This window comes from Phaenicophaeus curvirostris, chromosome 1 (assembly GCF_032191515.1).
Source record: "Phaenicophaeus curvirostris isolate KB17595 chromosome 1, BPBGC_Pcur_1.0, whole genome shotgun sequence".
Taxonomy (NCBI): domain Eukaryota; kingdom Metazoa; phylum Chordata; class Aves; order Cuculiformes; family Cuculidae; genus Phaenicophaeus; species Phaenicophaeus curvirostris.
Window position 1 is genome coordinate 118495223 of NC_091392.1, and position 17225 is coordinate 118512447.

The following is a 17225-nucleotide window of genomic DNA, read 5'->3' on the forward strand; positions in this document are numbered from 1 at the left end:
AACCTGTAACGTGCATACTGTAGCAAGTCTAAGAGCTTTTTAATGTTGTGTTTAATTAAAATCTTTCCCTCTTCTCTTATTTACTTAACTACCTACTATTATGCATTCTATTTTGGGCAAAAATCTCACACACGCTCGGTGTCTAAGACTCACTTTAGAAGTGGAGCCTTAAAAAACACTGCTGAAGATGGAAAAAAGAAACACACAGGAAAATAAAAGTTTATTTTACATACCTAACTGCTGTAAGACAGTTGCTTTTACTTGTGCAGGAAGGTTTTCGATCTGCAAAAGTTGTTCATAAGCTTCCTTTGCAGAGTGATACTTTCTCTGCAAAAGGAAAAAAGTAAATGGATTAATCATAAAGCTTACAACAGATCACCAATAGCAATGATTTCACAGCACTGACAGCACACAAACACAGTGACAAAGAATTCCAAAACTTTTTTTTTTTGCATACAGTGCATATGAAAGCTTTAATGAGTGATGTATATATATGATAAGAGAATAACTTTCACAAACATAGTATTTAATATCAATTGACTACTTAAAATAATTGAGGGAAATTTGAAAATTATTAAATTTGGTCAACTATTCGTACATGCATTATGCTTCTTATACTAAAATGAATATACTGCTTTTAAGGGGCATACTTGAATGTGAGTGGTCCACCTGAAAAAACCCTATGCAAATTCCTCGCAGGAAAATTGTAACACAAATGAAGATCATCAGTAATTGGTCACTGGTATAATTTTCCCTCTCTCCTTCCTTTGGTATACTTGAACTGCCTTTTCAACATACTTCTTGCCCTGGTAAGAGCCTCACCGTATGTAGAATTAAAACATATCCACGGATTATGCCTAGAGAATGAAGGTATGCCATCTTATTACCTGCTATATAGTTTAAGTGTGCTTGAAGCATGGGAATCCTTAACTCCCTATATGAACAGGTCTTGATACAGAAAACACATTTCTAGGTTAGATTCATGGTCTTTACTGGAACAGTACCAGATGTTTTGTATATACAAAAGGTTAAGACTTCTTTTTATAGGTGACTTTTTTTACAATAACATCAGCATTCATTTTCGCGTTACCCTAACAATAATTATTTAATGGTGACTGTTATTTTCAATTCTTAATTCCTTTGTTCTTCCTCTCCAACATAAGTCTTAAAGGCACAAGTGCTGAGGTTTGTTAGTAAGAGTACTCTTTTTTTTAACTTCCTAAAAATTCTTTTCAATTTTTAAAGAGAAATATATTTACACATAATTCAACATTAGAGTTCATTCTGGCAAACAGCTGAAAAGCCTACTAAAATAAATGGGGCTACTTAAATGTAAATAATATTTATTTAGTTACATTTATTTTATGTACACAGTACTAACTGCCAGTCTTTTAAAAGGGACATCTGGGAAGAAGGCTCTAAACGATATTAATACCTATTAAAAGTTAAGAAAGGCTATTAGGTCCTAGAGATCCCAGAATCACAAAAGACAACTGTTGTTTTTAAAGCCTCTATCTAACCAGGAAGAAAAATTAATGCAACAAGTACATACTTTCAAATGGAACAAGGGGAAGTTGGTAGAAAAGACTTTTAATTGGTGTTCATGAAATGCAGACAACTGGTAAGAAAACAAATAATATAAATAAATGAAATACCCATGGCCAGCAAATAAAAACAATGAGGAAAAAAATTTAAATTTAGCACTGGGAACAAAATTTGTAATTTATGATTATGAAGGATAAGCAAATGAACTGTAGTTCACTGTATAGCTTGACAGCAGAGGCAGCTCTCCGCATGTCAAATGGGTAAATATCAGTGACTCACATTCCCACTTTGAAGATGTTCACATGCTTGGGGGGATTCAGAAAGACTTACTAAAACAGGGCAAATTTTTCAGATCTAGAACATTTTTTACTTTTTTTATTTGTTGTATTATTATTTGCCCTTTATAGATCTGCCACATGTGTGCCTAAGAATATTACAGAAAATTTTCATAAAGTCTACACTCAGTTTTATTTAGATATGTTAATTCTGAAGATCCAAAGCCCTTGTTGCTTGGCTGCATCATGAATGGTCTTCGAAATGGGGAGGGGAACCCAACCCAACGTCTTTTAGACACAGTATAAGCTACCAGCCTAATAAGTCAGACTCACGCTGCCACAGATGACGTAACAGAAATTAGCATTAAACACCATGAAAACCCACTGCTAATTGTTAACAGCATCAGGCTATTCTCTTGTCCAGTGGCTGGCAACCCATTGTTTAAACTTCCATAATATGAAGGTACATAATTAAGGAATTGCTTCATTAAATATTACAGAGCAGATAATTTTCAAATATGTGGAAGGGTTCAGAAAACTGTAGCACTGTGTCCTTTAAAGGACACCAAGCAAAAAGCCTGCCTCCAAACCCATCTTTTTGCTGTGTCAAGGGTAATATCCAGAACAAAGTCAATATCCTTTGTGGTACCAAGCTTCTCAGATTCCAGAAAAGATGATGCTGAACCCAGACAGAACTGTGAGCCAAACCAAACCTAACAGCAGAATGCACTAAAACTTCTTTGCTGTGACTTGCAGCCTACCAACACCAGTCAGAAAGCATTGCTTAAGCACTTGTAACATTGATCACACAATTATATAAGGCACCTGGCACAGCAACCCAAGCTGTTCAACTTTCTATTTTCCTCTAGCAGATCGAGAGAACTAATGTATTGATGATGCTTTGTCATATAAACGTGTCAGATATGTTCCGGTGCTCAGAACGAAATCTGGACAGTGGCCAAGTAAGAACTGCCAACACTCCATTTAGTTTCTTAATGGTGTTTTGTGATGGTGGATTTCTGCCTTTTCATACATCTTTGCACCAAAAGCATTTAAAAGAAATATAATCTTATCAAGTTTTTATCTTTTATTTATATATAAATACCTAAAGTATTTTTTCACGTGCCAAAGGACAGCACTTACTTTATCAAGCTCCTTTTCAAACTGACTGAAAATGTAGTTTGTGTGTCACACATTTTAATTACAACAGGTTTTATTTTCATGTCATATCCCTTTATCAGTCACGTAATGCCTATAAACATGATAAAAGGGCATACAACCTACATTACATGACCAGTCAGTCAAATTATAAAGATTCAACAGCTATTTCACTTATATTCTGGAAGTTCAGCAAGTATTCTGTAATTTCCCAAAAGATTCACCTAAGAAACTCCGTGGTAGGTTTTGATATGGAATTACTAACACAACTTTATGTGGTGTTGATCTCAAATGTTTGTCACATACATTCGGTTAAATTTGAACACTTCATGTCAAAAAAAAGGCATCTGGAAGACGGCCTCAACTCAACTCTGTGTGTGTGTGTGTGTGTGTGTGTGCATGAAAAGCAAAATGAATATATGAATTCAGAAATTACACATTTTTTATCTATATACAAAGTTTTACAACATTATGTATTTATAGAGAATTTTACTAAAAATTATGTCTAGGGATTTTTTCTTGCACTCAACTTGGGAGACTAGTAATTAGCTAAGGTTACTAAAATAGCTGCTCCATTTTATAGCCTGACAGTCCACACAAGATATTTTTCATTTAGCCAAAGCAAATAAAGATACTTTAGCGATTTGAGATTTAAGCCTAACTTCACAAAAGTATCTATAACTGGAATTCCTCAGATTGATTACGTCACAGGGTTAGGAACTCAACCACACTGTAAAAAGGAGTCTGAAGCTTACCTGGATTTCATATAAGTGGGCGATGTGAAACTGAACTGTAAGAGTGGAAAACCGAAATTATTAGTTTTAACTACTGACAACAATAATTACAATATGTTTTTTTAAGCAAGGGATAAACAATGTTTCAGATTTAGCAATGAAAAATCAAGATAAATTACATTTTGAAGATACAAGGGAAGTATCTCTTTACATCGATACATCATACTTAATATAAGAGAACTGACAGAGAACGAATACCTATCCTAACAAAGAATTAAGACTGCAAATAGATATTCCAGAAAGGCAGCCTATGGATTTTATTTGTATTCTGAAATGCAGAGTCCATTAAACTTTCAGTAAACTTAGCAAATAAATATCTTTAAGCAGAGATGCACAACAAGAGAATGTAGGAAACATTTTCTGTACACAACTGAGTTAGAAATGAAGACTTATTTTTTGCTTTCATTCAACTACCAAGGGACAGACTAGATGGGTTCCAGAATAGAAAGCTATACTAGACAGTGCCAGCTTCATGCAAGATCTTAATTTTAGAGGTTTTTTTTTTCCTTTTTAGGAATTGTCTTTCCACTACTAAACTGACCTAAAACTGTTAATTACAAATGGTATTCTGATCATTACAGTAAAGCATCTTAAATTCCTCATCCAAACAGCACAGAATGCCATACTACTACTAGCAATTCTTGGAGAAAGAAAATGGAAGTTTTTAAAAAGTAAAAGCAAAGGGAGAAGTATCCTCATGATACTCAAATTATAAAGAAAAGGTGGAGTACCTGATCTCTAAACCCTGAGATCTGCTAACCTAGACAAGTCATCAACTGCTAGATAGTGAAAGCTGAGAAGAATGTAATCCTTATTATTCTGATTTGATGAGGAAAGAAAAATTCATTTGAGAGACTTTTCCCTGGTGTTCTTTAGGACAGTAAGAAATTATTTGTGCTTAAGCCAACCTCCATTTATTTCAGTTACACAGATTTCTTTTCTTGGAGCTACAGGATAGCATTTCACAGTTTTATACAGGTAATTTGCAGTTCCAGGGTTTCTCTCTGGGTTATAAGGGAGATGAAAAGCTCCTTTTATGCCCTGCTTTGTCCTTCACTATAAAGAAGGTACCCTGGTGCACTTCAGAAACTAGGTTATAATGAAATGTATCATCTAAAATTTTAATAAACTTTTTGTGTTCCTTGCTAAAGGCCACAAAGCACACCCATTATGTTCATCACATTTTCAAAATGCACAGACAAAAGAAAAACCTCTGCTTTTGTTTTGGGCATTCATTCTGTAAAAAAAAAACAAAAACCAAAAAACAAACATCTACTTTTCTCCCCTTATAGCAAAACCTCTTCAGCATGAAGCCACTCCTTGAAGGGAAAGAAATTAAAGGCATCACATAAGCGACTGCCTAAATCGAAAGTAGGCAGGCTTAGTACTCAAATATTTCTGCTAGGAAGACATTTACTGCAATGCTTTTACTTTTCCAGCCTTTAGAAACGCAAGGGTTAGCAATTAAGACAATCTCAAGCATTAATGTGATGGTAGCTGACACCCAGCTGTCCTTCGGCTAAGCAATATAGGAGAACCGGACAAAGTATCCCTCCTTCCTCTTCATCTCTTGCTTTGGGTTTGCCAGGCACCATGCCTAAGGCCACGGGGCAATACCTCTACAAAAATGTGGGGGCAGAGGGCGGTTACGAGGGAAGAGCTAAGAAAACCTTACAAAAATACAGACATGCAGTAAAAACCAATAAGGTTAGTGAGAAATAATATGAACTAACAAGAAATGCAGTAAAGAATCACGTATCTGGTAGAAAACAACAAAAGTCTATTGACTTAGGAAAAATTCTGCAAATAAGTTTACAGAATTATCTGTGTCTGCTCCTGGTAAGTGACAAAGCTTCCGAGAAGACCTTGTAGCACAGCTGGCTCCTTGATGCCAATATAGCCAGAAATTTCACCCAGATAAACAAACTCCCCCTCACTACCCTTGCAGACAGAACATTCACAGATGAATCCAGCACCTCTAAATTAAGAAATTAAAAAATGCTTTATCCAATGTTTCTGAAGTTAGTCTCAGGAGGAAGCAAGCTCAACACCAAGAGCTGCATGAAGGTACCTTAAATACTGAGGAAGTAATTTCCTTTGCAACTGTTTGGGTTTTAATTCTTATAGTTTTCAAAACATGCAGGTACATACACTTATTCTTGCATACAATTCCAGGAATTACGGATAAATACCTGCAGGACGCTCCATAACACCCTACAGTATATACTGCATATGACAGATCACACTACACTGAAAGATTAATTCAAGTACACACTAATATATGGTTGGCATCTAATAAAACAATCAAATTATATTTTATACTTTTTCTTATTTCCACAGTGTAAGATCAATGCTGAATTTTAGATTTGTAAATTTAAATGGCATTAAAACAAATGCTGAAAAATGACAGATTATCAAGATAGCACAAAGTTTAAAATATTTACTGTTAAATGTGTGCCACAGCACAAGGACTACATTTATAAATAAATAAACAAATGAGCAGTCAAGTAGTATGTTTCCTCCTCAACTTAAGCCTTTAGAATAATTAATAAGCTAAGTCTGTTTTAACTTATTCCGTTTATTACAACAATCCACAATTCCATCGGACTATCCATCTCCATTGACAGATGGAGATGGCTTTCGTAGCCTCCCTCTCTCAGTACTGAAGGACTAGTTCATTAAAAATTGATACAGTTGTGAGAATAAGACTTGAAAAAAAAATCTACAGCAAAATAAATGCAAATACTTATACGTTACTTACTTTCAGCGTTAGACAAAGTGCAGGGATTGCAGTCAATCAAAGCTAACTGAAAATGCTGAAAAAAAAAGAACAACTTGTTTTTAAAGTAACACTAACATGTTGTCAAACAACTAAGAATAAATCAATTTAGCATTTGAAAATGAATTCTGCATTTTACCCCATGTCTTGAAGAAAATAAGTTTCAATTTCCGTTCAATTGTTTACTAGATTAAAGTAAATACTTTTATTGCAAACGTGTAGCAATGCTTCTAGCAATACAAGATGGTAACAGACATCTTCACAAAACAATTATGATAGTATCGGGAAGAATAACTGCATCAAATAAATGGTCACCATTGGAAGATCAAGTTTTCCTTGGAATATACAGCTGAAAATGTAGTTGTATCAGGTCATAGCCTTGTGAAGATAAACATCAAAGCTCTCTATTTGTCTGTCTAGAAAATCAGAATACTCTTTCCTCAAATGGAGTGATTTGGAGTCTTTTAAAAACTGATCTTTCGAAAAAAGCACTTAAAATGAATGCCTTTACATTAAAACATGAATACTTAAAGAGTTGTAAGTTCTTACATCCTCTCCCTCCAGGTATTAAGATAACTTCAGTCAAACATTAAAAGCTGTTTTATTTTTAATCATTTTTCCTCAAGAGATACAAAAAATAACTTTTGAAATATCTTCGCATTCTGAAGTTGAGTCAAGTATTTCACTGTTCTAGAAAAGTCACACAAGCAGAGCAATGAAGTCTGTCTGCAAGCAATCATTTCACAAGTGTCACGCTAATTCAGTGATCATTATCTACAGTTTGAAATGCAACCAAGTGTACTAAAATGAATGGAACAGGAATGCAAACTCAAGTGCATCTAAGGTTTTCCATAAACTTCATAGAATACACACTGCAAAACTTGGATTAAAATATTAGTTCAATAGAAGGTAAGGCCTAAGCATACAGGAACCTAAGAGAGCCTACAAAATACTAATGTTTATTAAATACAGTTATCTACAAAACAGATTTTCAGATGGCTTCTAATACACAATACATTACTGATTATACTTTATTTTGTTAGCGCAAAAATGGTAATTCAGCTCTTGCTGTTCAGGATACCAAACTAGGTGGCATCAGAAGCCTGTTAGAGCAGCTAAAAAAAATATCCTTTAATAATGGATGTATAAGCAGTTTGCTTTCAGTATTGTTATATTCAGAGCTACAAGATACCACATAACTTTCCTTATGGTCCTAATAACACCTTGTGTATAGCATGTCTATATAACACATCTCAAAAGATTTATGAAGAGTTTAACAGACGACCAAACTGTTAAACAAACATTTTTAACAGAAAAATTATGGGAAAATTAATATATCATCTATAGCAAAATATAAAAAAAGGAATGCTGATGCTCTCAGGAGCTCTGTGAGGCACACAGTAACGTAGCTTACCTCCTCAGTGACTTTTATCAACATCATTTGTAATACGTAACAGCTTTTAAAAATGAAGCACACTCAAGTTGAATGATAACAAAAAATTATGATTGTTAATGAACAGTTTAGTAATCATTCCCAGAAGAGAACACAGAAAAAAATGAACTCACATACACATTATTATTAAAATAACTTTATAATCCAAGGGCAAGCTTTTATAATAGGTTATGAAAATTAAACATTAGCTTATTTCTCTGCCTCGTCTGTTCCTTTTTGTACTGCTTAGCAGTCAGACAACTTAAAATCTTCCCTCACTTACATTGCAATGCAGGTTGTGTGCCTCAGAGGCATCCTTTAGTCGGTTACCATAGTGATTCTACTAAGCAGGCAACTCAAAAAAAAAAAAAAGACTAAATAAAAATAAAATGCTCTACTTTATACTGCATTTTACCCAACAAAAGAAAAAAAGGAACCAACCTGTATAGCTCGGCCTGTACACTGAGTATGCCGACCTAAATGGTACCTAAATGCCATCTTGCACTCTCAGTAACAATTAATACAAAAAGATAAAGCAGAAAGGGGCAGATTTGCTCTCACCTAGCAATGCTATTACAAATAATATGCAGATCTACAGAGAAATGATTGACAACTGTTCTGTAGTAGCTTTTCAGAAGGGTTAACACAGTGAGACTCACTGACAGAAAGCAGGCAACCATATAAGAAAATCTAATCATTTTAATATTTAAATAATCCAGTAGTAGCACTGCTGTACAGTAAAAAAAAGCAGGAATATTCTCAGCAATGCCTCCTAAAAATTTAAATTCATACTGTGACATTAGCCAAATTTTACATTTCAAAATTCAAATTATCAAAATTTGCTATGTGTAGTAAATTTCTGCTTACACTCTTCACCAAGCTACAAAGTGCAAAGAAATTGATAAACCAAAGCCTTTAACTACAGCAAAATAAATACTAAGCAATCACTGCAAAGCAATACACAGAAAACCCAGAATCTTTCAAACCAAGAACCTTTGAAATGCACATACACAAGCAAACCTCTTGCCAGATAAATAATACATGGCTCCCTCTTAAGCATTCAAAATCAGACAAAAAAACCCGCATGCATGCATTCTAAAGCATAAACCTCATTATCCAAACGAAGATCCACTAATCACAATTACCAGCACCAAAAAATTAAAAAAATAATAATCATTTCCAACTTCCATTTCTGCAACAAACAGAAGCGGCCAGCAAACATCTGCACCTCGCTCCAATATTGCAGTACTGAAGCTGGCGACTGCTGTGTGAAATAGTTATTATGCAGGAGAGGCCGCTGCAGTTCAGAGACGACATACAATACCTCAAGGCAGACAGCAGTCTATAGAAATTCAAATCTCGAGTAAGAGGATTTACCTAGAAGGCAGTGTTCTGAATGCTAAAGAGTAACAGTCTCTCTTCATGAGCTGCAGCTCAAGACATAATATACCTTGATTTGTAGCCATCTGTAACTGCACAATTATCTAAAGCCTATTTTGTCTCCTCTGGAGTCCTTGATTTGCTTTTGATTGTGGCAACAGTTTCGAAGGTAAACTTTCCAAAGATCAGGAGTACAGTGGACTGCATATAAACGGAACCAATGAAAGCATCAGAGCTGGTAGTAAAACAACAGTCATCTTGACACTGATTTAGGTAACTTAATATGTTTTCACCATGAGAATTAACACCGATTCTCCTAACAAATTTAGTCCTTTACAATTTAAGAGACAAGTACCCAGGTTTTTCTTGTTTCTTCGATCAATAAATGACCAACACGAAAAGAGTTATTTTCTTCTCTGTGTAAGACTTTCAGTACTGCCTCTGTTTACATTCAAACTTGAGACCTCAAGAGTGACTCTACTCCCTCCTCCTCTCGAGGATGACATTAGCAAGTTTAATAGCTCTCTTTCCTGTGTTTATTTAGCGAGCAAGGCAAGCCATCATTTGAAACCTGACAATTCTCACAGACTTACCATGAAGGAAAGCTCCATCATGACTGACTCAGTACAATTCTGTCAGGAGATGGCTTTTTCTGCCTATGTGACCTAGGTGTGATGCCTACGTTCCTCAGAGCAGCCTTTGTTCAGATAAGTAGGGCACGGAAAGCCTTGCGTAATCAGCCGTGGCAGGGCGCCAAGCCTCCATTTGCCAGGCGTGTTTGGGGCCAGGGGAGAGGGGTCAGGAGAGGACGTGCTCCGTGTGCTGCTACACCAGCTCACTGCACCGCTCTACAGCCCCTTCCGGATTCAGACACACTCATCTTGTAAGATGAAGGTTTATGCAGTGTAAACACTCAGATACTTTTGTCCAACATTCAGAAAAAAAACCTCAAGACTGAAGAAAACTGTTTCATGGACAGGGCAGGAGCAAGCTGCTTGAGGACCGAAGAAACTATGCTCACATAGACACAAACTGAATAACAGAAGCGAAGAATCTCTTGTTTTGACTGGCTGCAACTGAATTATTGTTTCAAACAAACACCAGAGAAGTTGTATTTTCAAATAGCGAAAGGAAGGCTGTATTTGAATTTACTGACCGACATCACCACAGTGATTTTCACAAAGCTACCTCAATAGTCATGTTGCCTGCACACTTTATTGTTATTTCTGCAACATCAGAATGTAGCTACTCCCATGCTAACAGCCCAAAGGACTGCAGCAGCAACCAAACACCACAGAAAAACAGGATGGCCAGGAGCTTGCCCTCGCTGCTCCATCACCACAGCACTGAACCACCCACCTACCCTCAGCTTGGGTCGTTTCAGGACCTGCAGCGCTCTGCCTTCTGCCCACGCGGACACCCAGGCTGAGCCAAAAGGACAGCATAATCCCTGCTGAGCATTGCGGCTACCTAGCCAGCACAAACAGCTATTAGTGCGTGCCCTGAATGCCAACCTTCCAGTTACAGCTACCGCTACCAGCCCTGAACCAAGACACCTCTCACAAGGAGAAGGTCAACAAATAAAGTAGGTGTACCAGCACCAATTTTCATCAGCTTGAACGCTTGACATCTGAGTGAACTGTTTCTCTTGTTATTGTTTGTGCTTGTCATCCACCCCCCCACCAAAAGACAGAAGATGTCATATTAATTCAATTACAAGATGCATGTTATAATACAATAGATATATAAGACGCACGCTAATTCAATTACAGCATCTACTCCTCTTTGTAATCATGACACTTCCAAAACATACCTACAGTTTTCTCTTATAGGAAAACTCCAAAAATCACTCGAAGACCCAAGGAAAATGGAGTAAGAGAGAACAGAAGAAAACACTCTGTAGGCAAGACTTTGTGATATCGTGATCCACTGTCAAACCCAGCTGGCCGAATAACTCTCTTACAGCTTCATTACAGAGTCGCACTGTGTTAAAAAGCTTTCATGTTTTTCCTTGTACATGTGTCTCTCATATACAAACTACAATGACTTAGACAGCAATTTCACTCCCAAGTGCTGTTTTCCATTCACTTACATTTTTATCAAAATAATCTTTTGTCTAATTTGTTAAGGGGAGTGTTTGCAATCATGGGTTGCACAGGAACTACTAAAGCCCTTTGGTTTAGTTTCTTACCTAAAAATGGCACTGATAAGTTTCTGGTAGAATTAGACATCAAACTAGACATAGGAAATAGAAATTTCTCATAACTGTATGTATTTTGACTAGCTATTTTTTCTTTATTAATTAAAAAAAATACATAAGTTTTCAATACAACACGTTAAAGCTCAAACTATTCATCTAAGCACACATAAAAGATTATTAGGTTGTAAAAGGGCGCCTGAAGGCTTGAAAACAAATTTTCACTTTCATAAATACATTTTTACTTATAATTGAGAGAAAGAACATAATAAAGTAACAATGTCTATTATAGCTACATGTTAGCATACAATAGTGATGGTAGCTAAAACTTTCATAAATATTTATATATGACAGAATTATTTGAATAAGTGATGGAATGGTGAGTGAATATAAATAAGTTTTGAGCTGATCATTTGTAAATCAGTATTTAATTTTTAATATTTTATGCATATTCATGTAATTCATGCATATTTTCCCAATAAATTCTGATTATTTTCCAGCCTCTTTCTTATCCTAATATAAGCAGTGTGCCTTAACATTACTAACAAATGAGAACCTTCAGGAAAATAATTAAAAAATTAAAAATACATTTAAATTCATGATTTATAGGCTAGATTAAAGCATAAGCCAGGGGCAAACTACTAGGAGAGCTGTTTTGTATATAATTAGGGAGGAAACATTTCTAAAAGTAAAAGGCAGAATCGGTATTTCTACTGAAAGGGATATAATTGAATACTTCAGAAATTTAGTTCTCGTTCTTCTTAGGGTTTCATTGCTGGGTACAGGATGCATCTGCAATACTTGAAAACCAAACAAGCTTCCCAAAGCACAACATGGCTTGGTTTGCCAATAATCTGCTCACATCCCTAGCCCCCACTGACCACCCATTACGAAAAAGAACAATCTACCAGAAAAAACAACCCAAACAAAAAAAACCAAACAAAACACCCCCTCACAAAACCAAACACACAGAAAATCTCCCACCCACTGTTTCTTCAATTTTATCTTTCTAATAAATGCAAAACCCTAAGATTTCTATTTTTGCCTTAAGCAGTCTGTCATCAAGCAATGACAGTGCAACTCTTGCATTCAAAAGGCTTCCAGGACTGCAGCTCCAACTCCCCACTGAAAGCATATAATGACAGTTCAGTGCCACCAAGCAGAATAAGCACCAGATCCAAGACTAGTCTCCCACGGCTGCCATTTACCAAGGTAACCCAACCACTAAACTAAATATCACAGTTGTAATTTTACTTTTTTCCTCAGGTTCTCTTTTAGGCATGTCAGCAGTGCCATATAACATAGAATCATAGAATTGTTTGGGTTGGAAGGGACCTCAAAGATCACCTAGTTCCACCCCCCTGCCATGGGCAGGGACACCTCCCACCAGCCCAGGCTGCCCAAGGCCCCATCCAACCTGGCCTTGAACACCTCCAGGGATGGGGCAGCCACAGCTTCCCTGGGCAACCTGTGCCAGTGCCTCATCGCACTCATGGTGAAGAATTTCTTCCTTATGTCTAGCCTAAATCTGTCCCTCTCCAGTTTACACCCATTGTCCCTCATCCTATCATTACAAGCCTTTGTAAAAAGTCCCTCCTCAGCTTTCTTGTAGGCACTCTTCAGGTACTGGAAGATTGCTATAAGATCTCCTTGGAGCCTTCTCTTACCCAGGCTGAAGAAGTCCAACTCTCTCAACCTGTCCTTGTAAGGGAGGTGCTCCAGCCCTCTGATCACCTTTATACCCTCCCCGCTGGACCCGTTCCAACAGTTCCATATCCTTTTGACGATGAGGATTCCAGAACGGGACACAGTACTCCAGATGAGGTCTCACAAGAGCTACATACTCAGCTCAACCTTCATGCTCTTCACCTTCCAGGTGGACAAGAGTCATTGGGATTGCCCAATGCACATCAACTCCTGTGTGGACAGGACAGCTCCCTTGACAGGAATTTTTCACGTCCCAAAAGAGCATCCCCACAACCAGACACTTGGTGCCTCTGTTGCAGACCAAGCCAACCAGATCACCTGTTCCTGAGCTTGCAGAGTTCAAAAGGCTCTGGGGCAACATGCAGTGCAGAAATGGTCTAGGATTTTCTCTTTGAAATTTCTTTCACTGATATATTTGCTAGAAATTGGTTAAGATTCAAAAGCACTTGACAAGAACTAAAAATTGAAAAAAATATAGTCAGTAAATAGGAAAATTACTAGGATAGCAAGAGAAATGCCAGAAATAACATGGCACATACTCAGAAACTTGAGGTTTTTTTCCAATTACATTTCCCAAACCAGTAAAAGCATATCTCGTATCTAGACATCTTGCTTCATTCTCTTTCCATATTACCATGGCGTCACTGCAGCCAACACCATGGGACGCAGTATTCCTAGGGTCATTCGTAAGAAATGGCAGGTAGGAAGGGGGCAGGAGGACACACGGTAAAGCACAAAAAGGTTAGGAGTGAGGTAAACCTTAAGAGTATGTTGCTGTTATAGTAAACAATACTAAAATATCCCTCTCCCCAAGACAATGCCAGTTCACTTTAGAATGGACTGCACCTTTCTGATTAATAGGGCAAATTCAGCTTTCTTGTGTGATCTCTGAAGGTGATACTGCTCTGACAGGTTACACAAGGACTGTTTTCTTTTCAACAAGAAAGGCTACTTTTTACTTTTTGTTAATATAAGCCTGAAAGGCCAAGTCATTTTCAACAGCACTGGCTGTGCTTGCCAGAGTTTATGGCCATGGGATAAGGAAGCAGTCAAGGGTTCTCATAGTAATTTGCAAGTCTTAACTGCAGTAATGTTAAAAACAAGCAAAAGCAGTAATTGCTTTTGAAAAAAAGAGAGGTGATTTTATGGTTGTTAAACAGCACTCTAGTAATTATCTTGATCACCAACATCTTAAAATAGTAAAAATTAATTTTGTGCTTAAATTGCTTACACACAATATAGATGATATATGTTAATGGTCTACAACTGTGAAAGACATGGAATATATGACCTTCAGACTCCCATCTTCTCCCTTTGCCTGAAGACTCTTACTGACAATGACTCATCTGTTGCAAATGGTTTATTCTTAGCAATTACAGACTTAACATGAATGTTTAAATACCATCAAAAATATTATGATATTTCAAAGTACATTAACGTAACGTTGGTACAATCTGTGAAATCCCCAACAGTCACAAGCAAGTATCAGATGAAAATATATTTCCACTTTCCCCCTCAGTGTGAACTAGGACACCCAAACTGAAATATCAATTATGCTACACAGAGACCAAGAAAGGATCTATGCTCACAGCCAGTTACCAGAAGGTTGGATTCTAAGCCCCACAAACACTTTGTAAAATCCCGGGTCCTTTTAACAAGGTCTACAACATCTAAAAAAGGTACAAGGCAACTGTGTCTTCTCATTCCTCTGGGTTACTTATCCTTCATGAAAAGATGAGACATTCAGACTCAGAGAAAGAGACAGACATTCTGTGAAAACACCCTTTTGCACTCCATTTTATTCTTCCCACACTTGTGCATAACCACCACACCAGCACCTGATTTTGTTTTCTTCACTAAGCAAGTCTTTTCTGACTTGCATCTCATATTCTTGTTGCTTACAGAGCTCTGGCTTAAGAGGTCTTTTAAACCTCAAGTGAAGGATCAATAGATTGGCTTTTAAAGAAGCTACTGCCCTGCTTGTTCTGCTCATCTAGTCCTCAAGCGATATCTCCGGATGTGTTAATTGATGTTTCAATCAGTAAAACTGCATTTTCAAAGTAAATCAGTCTCAGGACTGTACATGCAATCCACAGCTGTGCTGAACTGCACGCAGCTGAAACTGCTCTGAGACTGAGTGGATTGCCACACTGTCTCTTTTCTGTCTTGTTCCTCACTGTTACTGATTCTCAGCTAAGGACTGCAACCTTCAGAATAAAGGAAGCAAACCAGAAACTCTACCTTGTGCTTTTCAATTGATAATTCCAAGGTAGAGTTTTATGTTACATTTTGCTCCAGAAGGGGATAATACAGCTCTTCCCTTTCCTTCCCACACACACACTTTTGCCATCTATCTTGCACTGGATCTAGCAACTGGGCAATCTCAAGTTGAGCTGTTTCAGACTTCTCATCTACCTCAGTCTGCAAATGGAAAAATCACTCCATTCAACACAGCAGAGGATGCCGAACAATGCAATCAGGATTGCAAGGTGGAAAACGAGGATCTCTTAGCAACAACCTGTAGTTATACCTATTTAAGGACAATGCAAAACCATGCTTAATGCAATCTCCTCATCATGTTCATTTTGTTGGGCATTTGAAGAGCTTCACTCTGCTCCAGAGGAAGCTGGTTTTGTTGCTGCCATTTGTTTTTCTAAGTGACATAACGTCATCGCACATAAAAGCAATGGAATCAAGACAATTCTGCATTAAAAACGATTAATTTCTTTCTGTTTCTAGAATACTACTTTGGTGCTTTTCCCCTTCCGAACTGATGTACTGAAGGATACAGGTTTGTTACGCTCAAAATCCTTGTAATAAGTAACATTTTATTTTGCAAAGTTGTAAAGATCAAACAGTAGATTATTTAGATCAAATTCTCATAATTTCTATTTAAATCCTTGGCTCAGCCACAGAGTTACATATTTTATTGCACAGCAGGAAAAGGTCAATTTCTTCTATTAAAAATTAAAATGGAGAAGTTCCTTCCACTACTTGATTATGAGTTTATAACATTCTTGTAAATTTACTCTTCTGTTTGGTCCCTAAGACTTCTTTAAAAATAAAACAAAATTGTACATCTTCAACATTTCTTATTTCCCATGTCCCAGAAAAGTAGATACTAAATCTATGCCAAACTATAATGAAATAGGACCACTCAAACTCGCTCATAATCGTTTTCCCAACACAGTGGTCTAACTCTACCTCTCCCTGCTCTCTTTTGCCATTCATTGCACTGAATCTTTCCTACTCCTGTGTAATATGATCCTCTCTAACCACAATTTCCAACTCTACCTGTCTCTGAACGGAAAAAAAAAAGGAAGCCTGATGAAAGTGCCTCCCATTATTACAAATATGGAAAGGAAAAACTGAGACCAGCACTCCTTCAAATTTTGGACAACATGATTGTGATAGCCTCAAAAATACAAGGTCCAGGAAAACAATCTGCCAGGAAAAGGAAGCCATAAGATTCTCGAAAACAAAACATTTAATGTTTTCAGTAGTTTTAGGAGTGACTAAGATGCAGAAATACTTTTTACAAATTACACTTAATTACAAGCTACAAAGTTCTCAACCCTGTGTTTCCCAGCACAATGTTGAACTCCACTAAAGAACATTTTTTTCCATTATGCTTGTAAATAAATTTAGAGGTCAGGAAGGGAAGAACAGATGGACAGAAGAGGAAATGGAAGGAGGGAAAAAAATGGGCAAATATGTTGAATGGAGGGAGCTAAGATGATAGATTTCGATCAGAGACCAAAAAATAATGCAAACAGTAGAGAGTACAGAAGAAGAAGTATTGTATTAACACGAACCATTTCTGACTGATTAGCCAGAAACTGTTGCCTTAGAAGCTGACTCTCAAACCAGGAAATGAAAGAATGATTAACTACTAAGAAAAGCAGAAAGAATATTAAAAATTACGTGAAAATATTAATTTGCATAAAAGCTTTCTATT

The 17225-nt window shown here is 36.8% G+C and overlaps 1 protein-coding gene across 11 annotated transcripts in view; it reads right to left on the reverse strand.

The window, feature by feature from the left end:
• Positions 1-17225, reverse strand: part of KDM6A (lysine demethylase 6A) — a 154022-nt gene that overhangs the window by 52796 nt on the left and 84001 nt on the right. For all 11 annotated transcript variants that reach the window (XR_011338828.1, XR_011338829.1, XM_069872962.1 and 8 more), the window contains exons 7-9: positions 6534-6588; positions 3734-3768; positions 234-327 (exon numbers count right to left, since the gene is read on the reverse strand). Coding sequence is in view for 9 of the 11 variants with exons in the window: in XM_069872962.1 (XP_069729063.1) it covers positions 234-327; positions 3734-3768; positions 6534-6588 (184 nt within the window). In the remaining 2 variants the exon portion in view is untranslated. The remainder of the gene's footprint in view (positions 1-233; positions 328-3733; positions 3769-6533; positions 6589-17225) is intronic.